The sequence below is a fragment of the Nomascus leucogenys genome, unplaced genomic scaffold, assembly GCF_006542625.1.
Source record: "Nomascus leucogenys isolate Asia unplaced genomic scaffold, Asia_NLE_v1 Super-Scaffold_241, whole genome shotgun sequence".
NCBI classification, from domain to species: Eukaryota; Metazoa; Chordata; class Mammalia; order Primates; family Hylobatidae; genus Nomascus; species Nomascus leucogenys.
In genome coordinates, this window is record NW_022095767.1 from 3,127,542 (window position 1) to 3,140,169 (window position 12,628).

At 56.8% G+C, this 12,628-nt stretch overlaps 1 protein-coding gene across 2 annotated transcripts in view; it reads right to left on the reverse strand.

Annotated features, from left to right (window-relative positions):
- ELAVL1 (ELAV like RNA binding protein 1) overlaps positions 1-12,628 on the reverse strand; it is a 47,801-nt gene that overhangs the window by 12,592 nt on the left and 22,581 nt on the right. For both annotated transcript variants that reach the window (XM_030807828.1, XM_030807827.1), the window contains exons 3-4: positions 10,458-10,561; positions 3,122-3,275 (exon numbers count right to left, since the gene is read on the reverse strand). In XM_030807828.1, coding sequence (XP_030663688.1) covers positions 3,122-3,275; positions 10,458-10,561 — 258 coding nt within the window. The remainder of the gene's footprint in view (positions 1-3,121; positions 3,276-10,457; positions 10,562-12,628) is intronic.

Here is a 12,628-nt window from a genome sequence, read left to right on the forward strand (position 1 = left end):
TTCCCTGCTGGCCGCCTTGGGCCTCATGAGATCCCAGCAACAGGCACCCTCTGTCTCCAGCAGAGGGAGCCACAGCCCTGGGATGGGAGCCTCACCTTCCCACCAATTCTGCACCCTGGGGTGGGAAGCAGAGCCGGGAGACCCTCCTGGCTCCCTTCTCTCTGCCTCCCTCACTGCTCTGCAAAGATGCCAAAGGTTCCTTACGCCACCTTGAGGTTCACAGCCGACCCTGGGGGCGCAATACTGAGGTGCCCCCAACACCCTGGGAGACACTACCTTGCAGAGGGAAAGGAAGCAATGCCCCCAGCAGCTGTGTGCAGAGGTGAGCTCCCCCTGCCTGTGGCCTGCGTGTGCCTAAGAGACTAGGGAAGGCCCCAGGAGAGTTGGGTGGCTGGAGGCGTGTTCTCAGGCATTGGGGGGCTCCAAGTGGAGCACAGGCTTCCCTCATCAGGGCCATACTGGACACAAACAGGCCGAGGCAGAGCCATGCATGTGGGGTCTAGAGGAGGAGGGGAGTGGACTGTGGGCCAGTGAGGTTGGCTCCCCCGGCCCCGGGCCCTGCACAGCCAGCTCAGATGCCCCAGTGCAGAATGGGGGGCAATAAACCCACACACTGGCCCACTGACAGGATCGTTTGCTCGGCTGGCACTTGAAGGTAAGTGAGGGGACTTCAGGGACCACAGGAGACTCTTCTGGTGCAGACCAGGGGAGTTTACACCGAGTAACTGGCATCCCACGACCCAGAGCAAAGGCAGAATGGCGGCGGCCGTGCGAGTGAGCCCTGTCCTTCGGCACTGCCCGGTGCCAGGGCGCGAGTCTGTGCTAGGCTACAGGCAGCCCCCAGGGCCCCCATGAAATACAAAGGGGCCCTTCCCCTCCTCGGGCCCCAGCGGGACCAAAGGCTGGCAGTGGCAGGGCCAGTGCATGCCAGGTGGGGTTCCTACAGCCGGAGAGGAGGGAGAGAGACTGATAAGGCCGCCCACCCCAAAGCACGCTGCTCAGGGGATGCAGGACAATGTGCGTGCCCCTCCAGCCTGCAGGCCAGGAAGGCCCCACCTGTGTGCACATGAAAGGCGAGGCTCTGGGCTGCTGGGGGAGTGCTACTGTTCTCTCAAAGAGGTCACCTCAGAGCATGACTTCCTGTGGCCCAACTACTCGGTGTTATTTCAACATCACAGCCAGGTGGGGCGCACACAGTCTATGTGGGAAGAATATGAAAACCACCCATATGACGCATGGGCCTCACTGGGCTCGGGGAGCAGACTCTTCCCTCCTGGTTAGTTAGCACACTCCTGCTCCTGCCCCAAACAGAGATGAGCGATCCTAAATCCCCACAGGGTGGCCCGAGCTCCCTGTCCCCCAGGCAGGGCCATGTGCAGGGCTTGGCAAAGGATGTGGTGGGGCACTAGTTCCTAGCCTGGTGCGGCAGGCGAGCCAGGCAGCGGGGCCGGAGCACAGCCGTGGGCGTGCGCGTGTCCCCTGCTCATCTCTGCCTGACGGCATCACACAAAGCCCAGAGCCTACGTCCAGTGCCAGGACGGACTGGGAGGGCCAGCAAAGTGGCCAGGATTGCCTACCCATTAGAGGAATTCACTGCCATGTGCTCTGTGCACTTTAGATGTGCTCCCCAGAGAGGGGCATCCGAATTCTGGGGATTTGGGCCATCAGACTACTGCACCCCAAATGCCTGCAATGAAAGCCACAGTGGACAAATGTGCAGCAGCCTTTTTTTTTTTCTTTTTTTTAAGAAACAGGGTCTTGCTCTGTTGCCCAGGCTGAAGAGTAGTGGCACGATCACGGCTCACTACAGCTGTGAACTCCTGGGCTCAAGCAATCCTCCCACCTCAGTCTCCTGAGCAGCTGTGATGACAGGCCCGCGCCACCACACCTGGCTGCAGTATCCTTTTTTTTTTTTTTGAGATGGAATCCCGCTCTGTTGCCCAGGCTAGAGTTCAGTGGCACAATCTTGGCTCGCCGCAATCTCTGCCTCCTGGGTTCAGGCGATTCTCCTGCCTCAGCCTCCCTAGTAGCTGGGATTACAGGCGCCTGCCACCACACCTGGCTAATTTTTGTATTTTTAGTAGAGATGGGGCTTCACCATGTTGGCCAGGCTGGTCTCGAACTCCTGACCTCAGGTGATCCGTCCACCTTGGCCTCCCAAAGTGCTGGGATTACAGGCGTGAGCCATCACACCCGGCCTGCAGTGTCCTTTTCACCCCATTCATGGGCAAGGCCAGGACATTTGGGTGCCTGAGGGAAGGTGCTAGAATCTCTGTGTTTTCACTGTACATGAAATGCTGGCCTAATCCCGAGCTTTTTGTTTTTGTTTTTTTAAGACGGAGTCTCGCTCTGTCACCCAGGCTGGAGTGCAGTGGCAAGACCTCGGCTCACTGCAACCTCCGCTTCCCGGGCTCACGCCATTCTCCTGTCTCAGCCTCCCAAGTAGCTGGGACTACAGGCGCCCGCCACCATGCCCAGCTAATTTTTTGTATTTTTAGTAGAGACAGGGTTTCACCATGTTGGTCAGGCTGGTCTCAATCTCCTGACCTCATGATCCACCCGCCTTGGCCTCCCAAAGTGCTGGGATTACAGGCGTGAGCCACCACGCCCAGACATTCCCAGCTTCTTTTTTTTTTTTTTTTTTGAGAAGGAGTCTCGCTCTTTCACCCAGGCTGGATTGCAGTGGCGCGATCTCAGCTCACTGCAGGCTCCGTCCCCCGGGGTTCACGCCATTCTCCCGCCTCAGCCTCTGGCATAGCTGGGACTACAGGCGCCCGCCACCTCGCCCGGCTAATTTTTTTGTATTTTTTTAGTAGAGACGGGGTTTCACCGTGTTAGCCAGGATGGTCTTGATCTCCTGACCTCGTGATCCGCCCGCCTCGGCCTCCCAAAGTGCTGGGATTACAGGCGTGAGCCACCGCGCCCGGCCCCCAGCTTCTTTTAATGCCATCTTACCTCCTCAGCCTCCTCAAACCAAAGTCAACGGCTTCTCATTTTGGTGCTGTCCTCGTTTGCAGAATAACTAATGACATTTAAAATCAAACGGTGATCTGCCTTCCCTAGAAAACCCAGCCTCCACCTAGAGAACACCCTCCCCACGCATCTGGGGCCCCTCTGGTACCTGTGGTCTGATCCACGAGGACCCGCGAGTTGATGATCCGCCCAAACCGAGAGAACATGTCCTCTACGTCCTTCTGGGTCATGGTCCGAGGGAGCCCGCTGATGTACAAGTTGGCGTCTTTGATCACCTCTGAGCTCGGGCGAGCATACGACACCTTGAGAACACAACCACTTTCCGAGATTAGTACAGGCATGTGGCCAAAGCATTGAGGAGGGTGCTGAATGTTGGGTTAGGAAAAGCCAACACTGCGTGTTAGAAATCATGCAGGGAACAATTATCATCACTGACGCTCACTGCCTGCAGCCGCATGGTGGCAAGCTCACTGAGGGATGGGCCGTGAGCCGGGGTGCCTGGCAGCGCTTCCTCACTGGGTGCTCACCATCCTCAAGGAGGCAGGCGTGACTCCTATGTCACAAAGCCCAGCAACTGAGGGCCCGCGGCTTGTGGGTGGCTACCTCTCTGATGTGCTGGACAGTGAACCAGTGCCAGAGATAGGTCCTGGTGCCTGAAAGCAGCCCATGCTGCAGCGGGCAAGCAAGCTGGGAGCTACTGGGAGCACACGAGACTCCCCTGCCAAAGAGCAAGCTCGCCACGGAAGCCCTGACGGGGGCCGTGAGTTCTGGGAGGACCCCGAGTTTGTATGCAAATCCACTCAAGTGTTCAATATTAAATGACTCAGTGCCTTTTGGATTTATATTTTGCAAAATCAAAGAAAACTGAAGAGAACCTTCTGGGTGCTTTGACAAAATGGTACATTCATCATTTGTGTGAAGAGGGTGGTGAGGGGAGCCCAGAGGCCAATGCAAGACAAGGTCTTCAGTGCTTTCTCAGGTTGGCGCTGACGGCCGTGCAGACCCCATGGGCCCAGAAGGAGGAAAAGGACCACGGCGGAACCCCTCTGCCTGTGAAGGGGCAGCCTGACAGGACTCACAGCCTCGTCAGGAGGCTGGGATATGGAGGAGGGAGCAGGAGCTGTGTTCCCGAGAAGGGTGGGGACTTGAACCTGTGCGAAAGCTCGTTCCCTTTGAGTGAGGGGCACAGAACTGATGAGCCAAGGTAACCGAGACCAGAACGCAGGGAGAAGCCGCCGCTCAGGAGTCACTGGGCAGAATCTGTGTGCCGAGAACACACACACACCATCCTCTGAGAAGCTCCTATCATGTTCCAGAGAAGGAACAACAGACATTGCCCCTGCTCATAGGGCAGCAGGTGGCCCAGCAGGGGAACAGGACAGCCCCACAAGGAGGAGTGTGGGGCTGGAGGCCAGCTCCGCCTGGTAGGGGTGGGAATCGAGGGAGCATGTCACTACGGGGCCCATGAGGTCTCTGGGGAAGCCGTGCTGCTCCCAGGCCCGGGGTACCTCCATCAGCCTGTGGGCAGGAGCTCTGGGGACACTTGCTCACCCCATGATGTGGGTCGGGGCTGCCAGTGCTATTCCCAGAGAAAAAGAGGCTGCCTTGGCCCCCAGCCTCCCCTGGTGTCCGGGCCTGCCCTGGCTTTCTGCAGACCCATCTGGACTGGGGCAGTATTTGGGGGCCTGCCAAACTGTGACCCTGGCGCCGGTGGAGCGGAGCTGAGGCTGGCACTGACTGGACCTACTGCCGTCCCTGGATGAAGCCCCAGGGAGAAGCGCCCTAAAGCCAAATGCTGGGGAAAGCTCTGATGCCTCCCAAGGACAGGTGTCTCCAAGGACCATGGGAACTCTGCTTTCCTCTTCTCTCTGGACACTGTCATGTTCAGTCAGGCTAGAATCAGAGCAGCAGCTGGCGCACAGCGGGCATGCACTGACCTGGGGCTCCCTGGCCCCTCGGCCAGAACCATCTTTCCTAAGCTCCCAACATTGCTTGCTCTTTGGCCTCAATCAGGTCTTTTTCTGGCTGCCCATTCTCAAGAATTCATCCAGTGAGGGGTTCAATCATGTTCCCCCCACCCCACAATCCAAATTCATATGCCGAAGTCCTAACCCCTCGGGACCTCAAAACATGACCCGATTTGGATACAGTCATTGGGGATGTAATCAGTTAAGACGAGGTCACACTGGTATAGTGTGATCTCTAATCAAATGTGACTGATGTCCTTATAAAAGAGGGAAATTTAGGCCAGGCATGGTGGTGCAGGCCAGTAATCCCACTGTTTTGGATGCTGAGGTGGGAGATCGCTTGAACCCAGGAGTTCAGCCTGGGCAACATGGCAAGACCCCATCTCTACAAAAAATAAAATTAGCTGGTCATGGTGAGGCACACCTCTAGTCCCAGCTACTTGGGAGGCTGAGGTGGGAGGATCACCTAGGCTCAGGAGTTTGAGGCTGCAGTGAGCCGTGATCACACCACTGCAGTCCAGCCTGGGTGACTGAGTGAGGCCCTGTCTTTAAAAAAAAAGAAGTATTTTTTTTTTGGCCGGGTGCGGTGGCTCACGCCTATAATCCCAGCACTTTGGGAGGCCGAGGCGGGCGGATCACGAGGTCAGGAGATCGAGACCATCCTGGCTAACATGGTGAAACCCCATCTCTACTAAAAATACAAAAAATTAGCTGGGCATGGTGGCAGGCGCCTGTGGTCCCAGCTACTCGGGAGGCTGAGGCAGGAGAATGGCGTGAACCCGGGAGGCGGAGCTTGCAGTGAGCCGAGATTGCGCCACTGCACTCCAGCCTGAGTGACAGAGCAAGACTCCGTCTCAAAAACAAAAGTTTTTTTTTTTGAAAAAAATAAATTCAATTTAGAAAGGCGGGAAATGTGGATACAGGCACTCTCACGGGGAGAGAAGGCTGTGTGAAGATGGAGGCAGACACTGGGGTGATGCTTCTCTAAACCAAGGAATGCCAGAGACCACCAGCCTCCACCAGAAGCTGTGAGAGAGGCCTGGGACAGATCCCTTCCCAGTGCCTTCGAGAGAAACCAACCCTGCTGACACCTTGGTCTTGGACTTCCAGCCTCCAGAACTGTGAGTTGATACCCTTCTTCTGTTGAAGCAACCTGGCCTGTGGGGCTTTGTCACGGCAGCTGAGCAAACACCTGACCACTCAGCTTGCCACAGATCCCTCCACTGGCATCAACGCCCAGTTCCTCCTGTCCCTATTTAGTTCTTAATTGTGTTGATCATGACCTGACACACTACATTTTTAATTTTTTTTTTAGTTTTTTTTTGTAGAGACAGGGTCTCGCTATGTTGCTCAGGTTAGACTTGAACTCCTGGGCTCAAGTGATCCTCCTGCCCCAGCCTCCCAAATGGCTTGGATTACAGGCATGCATCACCCTGCCTGGCATCTATTTTACTTATCTTTTAACTTTGCAAATAGACTGTGTGAGGGCCAGACTTGTGTGTTTCCTGCCGTATCCAAAGCACTCAGAGCAGCCTCGGGTGAACGGCAGGCATCCGGGGACTGCTGCTGCGTGAGTGGAGTGCGCAGTAGCCACTGCTGTGAAGAACGCCTGCCTATCTGCACTGCAGTCCCCGGCGCTGGCTTCTGTGGGTGACAGTTTTGCTGTTCTGGTTCCTGAGGCTTGGATCTCACAATGTGCTGGGGAAGCCTCCAGGTGACAACGTTAAGTGCCTGCAGCCACACACAGCACCCGGTTTCACACCCTGGCTTTGCCCCTCCATCCCTCCGTGACCTTGGCAGAGCTCTTTCACTACTTGAAACATCAGCTTCTTCAACCCAAATCTGGAGACCATTTTTTATGGGGCTGTGGAGAGGGCACATGAGATACAGGATGGAAGGTCTGGCCCCCTGTCAGCCTTTGGTAAGCACTGGCTATGTGTGGCACACAGGGACCCAGCAGTGATACAGAGCTGCACACAGAGACTGTGCAGCGTCCCGGCAGGGACACCGAGCTGCATCTGGGACATGCTCAGCCTGTCTCCTCCATGCAGGACCACTCCCACTGTGGCTGCCTGGGCTGCTACTACGGGAAAAAGATAGGGATGAGGAGACAGGACTCCTCCTTCTCCACTCTGCCACCAAGGGAATGACATCAGGACCAAAGAGGACAGAGCGGACAGGGTGAAGGCAAGGCACGTCTGGGCTGTCTGTGCCAGGCTGGTGCCTCAGAGCCCAGGATGAGCACAAGGCTCCAGGAGGCCCTGCCTGCAGGGGAGGAGCGGGGCAGAGGCTTGGGGCCAGCCTGCAGTTCCCAGGATGTGCCTGGCCACTGGGTCTCCTCTAGGATGTGGCCCTTGCCTTGTGCCCCTGCAGGTCCTGCTGCTCAGAATACCCTCATCTCCACCCTGGCCTGGCTAACTCCCTCTCCTCCTCCAGATCTCAACTCTGGCTTTCTTGAGGGAGCCTCCCCCGGCACTGGCCACTATTATAGGCTCCTGAGCCCACCCTGGGACCACCTTACAGAGAATAGTGGGCACCGCTGGGCTCCCCAAGGGCGGATCACGGGCCAGTGACCCCCAGCACCTGGCAGAGGGCTTGGCCCTAGCCCGTATTGTCATAAAGGATTTGTCTAGTCTCTGTCCCAGATTCCTAGGGGGAAGCTTGTAAAACTCCTGGAATTTCTGTCTTTGTTACCAGGAGGCCTTGGATCCCACTTGAGTTTGTGCTAAGTGATGGCTCAGGATGGGCCCCGGCACCAGAAAGACCAAGCATGTGACTAGAGGGCTGGGGCTGTGAGCTGGGCGATACGGGCCTGACCTTCAGGGTGGGGGAGGGGAAAGGGGTGCTAGGGATGGAGTTCGATCACATGGCCGAAGAGTCAATCGGTCATGCATTCGTAATGAGCCCAGTAAACACGCCAGACACCAAAGCTCCACAGAGCCTCCTGGCAGGTGCACAGGTCACATGCAGGGAGGATGAGGCACCTGATCCCACCAGGTGCAGACATGTGAGCTCTGTGCTTGGGGGACCCTCCCTGTGTGGCTCTTCATTTGGCAGGCCCTGAGTTGCAACCTTTATAAACAAACTGTCATCAGAAGCGTGAGTTCCAGGAGTCATTCTAGTGAGTCATGCACCCTGAAGGGGTGGCAGGAACCTCTGAATTTGTAGCCAGTTGGTCAAAAGTGCAGGGGCCTGGCGTCTCCCAAAGGGTGACTGGCATCTGAGGTGAGGGTGGTCTTGTTGGGGACCGTGGCTTTAAATGTGAGGGCCCTGTGCTAACTCTGGGTGACTGGTGTCAGAATAGGACTGCAGGACACCAGGTGGCATCAGACCAACATGCAATAAAATCCAGGATGAGTTGAACGCACAACTCCATCCAGGCCCTTATCATGCTGCACAGATGAGTCACCTTTAAACTGGGGAGGGCAGGGGATATGAAGCCCCTCAGTATCAAGGTATCTGGCCCAGTACCAGACACTGGCCAGGGGCTCAGTAAAGGTTTGCGGAATGAACACACTTGGAGCACAGAGGACCCCAGGGCTGCGCCAGGGGAACTGCTAGAGGAGCCAGGCCCGGGCACCCTCAGGGAGACCTGGGGAGAAATTACTTAGGGCTGTCACGTCCCCATGAGGCTGGCCTGTTTCTGCAGAACTAGGACAGTGGTGGGAAGCCACCGAGAACCAGACTCTGCCAGCAGAGGGCAGGGCCACTGAAGGTGAGGCAGGCTTCTGCATGCATGGCCGGGATGACAGGGAGGGACACCTGCCCAGGCCTGGGCCCCTGGGGTCCTGTGAAGCTCTGGCTCCAAACTCAGGCAGCCACTCCAGCCTTTGCCACCAACATCAATCCTAGAGAGGCAAGAGAGTCCTGTTTACACACTGGGCACCCGGCTCTTGCATCTGAGTAAACGGAACAGCTGCACAGGAATAATCAACCGTTCTGCTCCACACCTCAGCCTGGCTGCCTCAGAAACAAGAACCTTCAAACATTTTCTAAATGGGGGAGAGAATTCCTAGATGGGGAGTCCAGGGCCAAGGATAAGCTACCCGGGGCTGGAGGCAAGGAAGCGCTGCCCCTGCCCAGGTGGAATCCCATGGCGCTTGGCTGCCCTCACCAGCCCCCACCGGGGAAGGTGCCTCTGAGGACCTGCACTGGACACGAGGAGGCAAGAGTGGCGCGCCTGCCCTCAGGGAGCCCACTGCACACCACGTCCATGCGGCACAGGGCGGGTCTGGGAGAGCTGCTGCTGAGCGAGGGTTTGGCCACTGAGTAACCAAGATGATGGGGCAGTCTGAAGGCAGGGACAGAGGCCACCTCTTGGCTGAAGGTGCTGTCACTGCCAGGTCACAGGACCTCTCTTGGTGGGCAGGCAAAAATCCAGGCTCCCAGGCCCACCCTGCAGTGACTCAGGAGGCCCCCTGTGGCCTTGGAATCTGTATTTTACAGCTCCCCAGGGGGCCCTGATAATTGGCAGGTCCAAGAGGGACCCTTCTGGGTGCCTGATGTGACTCAGGGAGCACCTTTCTCTGGGGCAGGGGAATCTAGCAGATCTAAAGGCTCACACAGGACCATCTCATTCCAAATGGCCTCGGAGCAAGAGAGGGGATTCTGGCCGGGAAGCCCTCACGTCTGTGGGTATCTTGTGAAGGCAGGCACTGAGGGTGGGTGGGTGCAATGGCTGCTGCAGGAAGCCCAGTTGCAGGGGCCTGCCTGGGGCACGGGAGGCTCAGGGAAGGCTCAGCAGCACCCAGGACTGACAGGAGACCAGGGAGCAAAGGTCGGAAAGACACGAGGCTTGATCCAGGTGGCAGGAGCTGCCCACGAACCCGGGAGCCAGAAGGCAGACACGTGGGGACGGGGGTAAGTGGGGCTCGGGGTTGACAGCCCCAGTGCACAAGGGCGTGGGTCAGATGATGAGGACAGAGGAAATCCATCTGTGTGACCTGGAGGACCTGCGACTCATCCCAGGAAGCCACTACGGCCCTGCTGGAGGTGCCGCCCCTGGGTTGCTGCACATTGGCTTCCTCGGGTCACCTGCCGCTGTGAAGCCTCCACACACAACTGCCTGTTACGCATGGCTATCCTCTGTCTTGTTTACTGTCTGCACCCCCGACCCATGGGGGCACTGAATTTATCTGTTTTGGTCACTGTGGGGCACACAGTAGGTGCTGGGTGAGGGAAGGGTTACAACTGGCCCTAAGGAGGGCGGAGGGAGCTCTGGGCGGCTGGGGGTGGATGGAGCTGTCCAGGGATGGGAACACAGCGAGCCAGGCAGGAGAGATGACAGGGGAGGCCTGGGAGCTGATGCAACCTGGGGGCACCCTGGGCGGGGAGTGGGCCCTGCGCCACCCATGTAAGGCCTGGGACAGTCACCACCTGACCAGGGTATCTGATGGGAGCCTCCGAGGAGCGGCTGTACTCATAGCCCCTTGGAGAGTGACTGTGAGGCTAGGCAGGGCTCAGCACAGACCTGTGCCCAGGGCAGGAATGGACGTGGCGGTGATCAGATCCCTTTACCTTAATGGTTTTTGACTGGAGCCTCAAGCCGTTCAGCGTGTTGATTGCTCTCTCTGCATCCTTCGCGGTCACGTAGTTCACAAAGCCATAGCCCAAGCTGTGTCCTGTGCGGGAGAACACGAAGACACTGGTAAGCCAACCGTCTGCGAGTGAGGGACAGGGAGGTCGGGAAGCACTATATCTGCTTGGCCTTTGGGAAATGGGATTACAGGTGCTAGCAAACTTTCTTACTTTCTTTAGCAAACACGGACATTTTCTGCAATGAACACAGGTTACTTTTTTTTTTTTTAAGAGCTAGGATCTTGCTCTGTCACCCAGGGTGGAGTCCAGCGCTATGATCACAGCTCACCGCCACCTCAAATTCTTGGGCTCAAGACAGCCTCCCACCTCAGCCTCCAGAGTATCTGGGACTACAGGCCCGCTCCAGCAGGCCCAAGCTAATTGTTAAAATTATTTTTAGAGATGGGGTTTCACTATGTCGCCCAGGCTGGTCTAAAACTTCTGGGCTCAAGCAATCCTCCCACCTTGGCCCCACCTCGACCTCCCAAAGTGTTGGGATTACAGATGTGAGCCACTGCGCCTGGCCAAGAGGTTTTACTTTTGTAATTAAAATAACCCCAAAAGTTATTTACAAAGGAGTATTTTTTAAAAATACTGTGCTACGGACAGCATCTTTCTGAACAACCAGTCCCGTGGGTGCCGGCCGCTCTGTGGGGCCTGGGTGGTGAGGATGAGGAAGGCCACAGCAGTGGACAGGCTGGTGGGACCCCAGTTTGTGTCACTGCTGTTTCTCTGCCACTTCCTTGTCCACAGCAGGAGGGCCTGCTGGCACCACCCACCACCAGTTCCATTTATCTTCCCAAGCCTGAGACCAGTCTGACCCCACTGTGGGGCAGAAGAGTCCAAGGAGAGGCCAGGGGCTGAGAATCCCCAGCCCTGCCAGACACTGGGGGAGAACCAGGGTCACAGGCAGGTGTCCCTGCACCCCCTTTGTGAAACACTCAGCACAGGTACAAGCGAACACCCATTCACTGGATACCATGGGAGGGACTTGGGAGGGCAAGGGCAGGACAAGAGGGGACAGCCTCTGGGGTCAGGGTTCAGAAGGAGCTTCACAGGACATTTGGCCAAACGCTCTCACTAAAGGGGAAGTGAGGAGGCACTAGGAAGAGTGCAATCCCCGTCTCCCCGCAGCTTATCCACGCACTTGCAAGGCTGCTGAGCATCTGCTGTGGGCCTGAGCCTCACCCAGCACTGCTCCATTCCCCCAGCCGGCAGAGCGGGACAATGAGCAGGTCACCGAAGAGGATGCGGCCTGGAGCGCCACTGAGGCAGAGATCCTCCTGGCAGCTGGGCCAGGGGCATCCAGATCCATCTCACCGACAGCAAGATTACAAATCCAGCAGACAGCCTAACCCAGGTTTGCCACTTTCTTTTTAAAATGAATTTTATTTTTCAGAACAGTTTTAGGTTTACAGAAAAATTACAAGGATAATACCAAGTTCCCATATGGCCCCCTCCCAGTTTCCCCTATCGGTACCACCGCACGTGAGTAAGAAATGCTGGTGATGATGAATGTTCCCATTACCTCTGGTCCACGCCCCACCCGCTTCCTTAGCCTTTCCCTCATGTTCTTTCCTGCCCCAGGACCTCATCCAGGATCCCACGTGACATTTGGTAGTCACATACCCTCAGGCTCCTCTAGACTATGACAGTTTCTTGTTTCTCGTGACCTTGACGGTTTTGAGGACTGGTCGGACATTCCGTAGACTCTCGATCGGGTTTGATGGAGTCTCTGTCACGGCTGGAGTGGGGCTGCGGGTGTTGGCGTGGAAGAGCACGGCTGGAGCACCCTCCTCGTCACACCATGTCAAGGGCACAGGCCGTCAACGTGCCTTATGGCTGCTGGTGCTGACCCTGATCACTGGGCCGAGGCAGTCAGTTTGCCAGGTTTCTTGGCTATAAAGTGACTCCCACCCCTTTCCACACTTCCCTCCGTGGAAGGAAATCAGGGCGCCCAGCCCACACTTAAGGCATGGCCCTGACATAGCAGCTACAGAAATGATGTGCAGTTAGTTCTGCACGGGGCGCTCTCATTCCTAAAGAACAAAACCAAAATCAGATCCTCTAGACCCGTATTTCTTATAAAACTCCACAGGGCTAAGAGACTC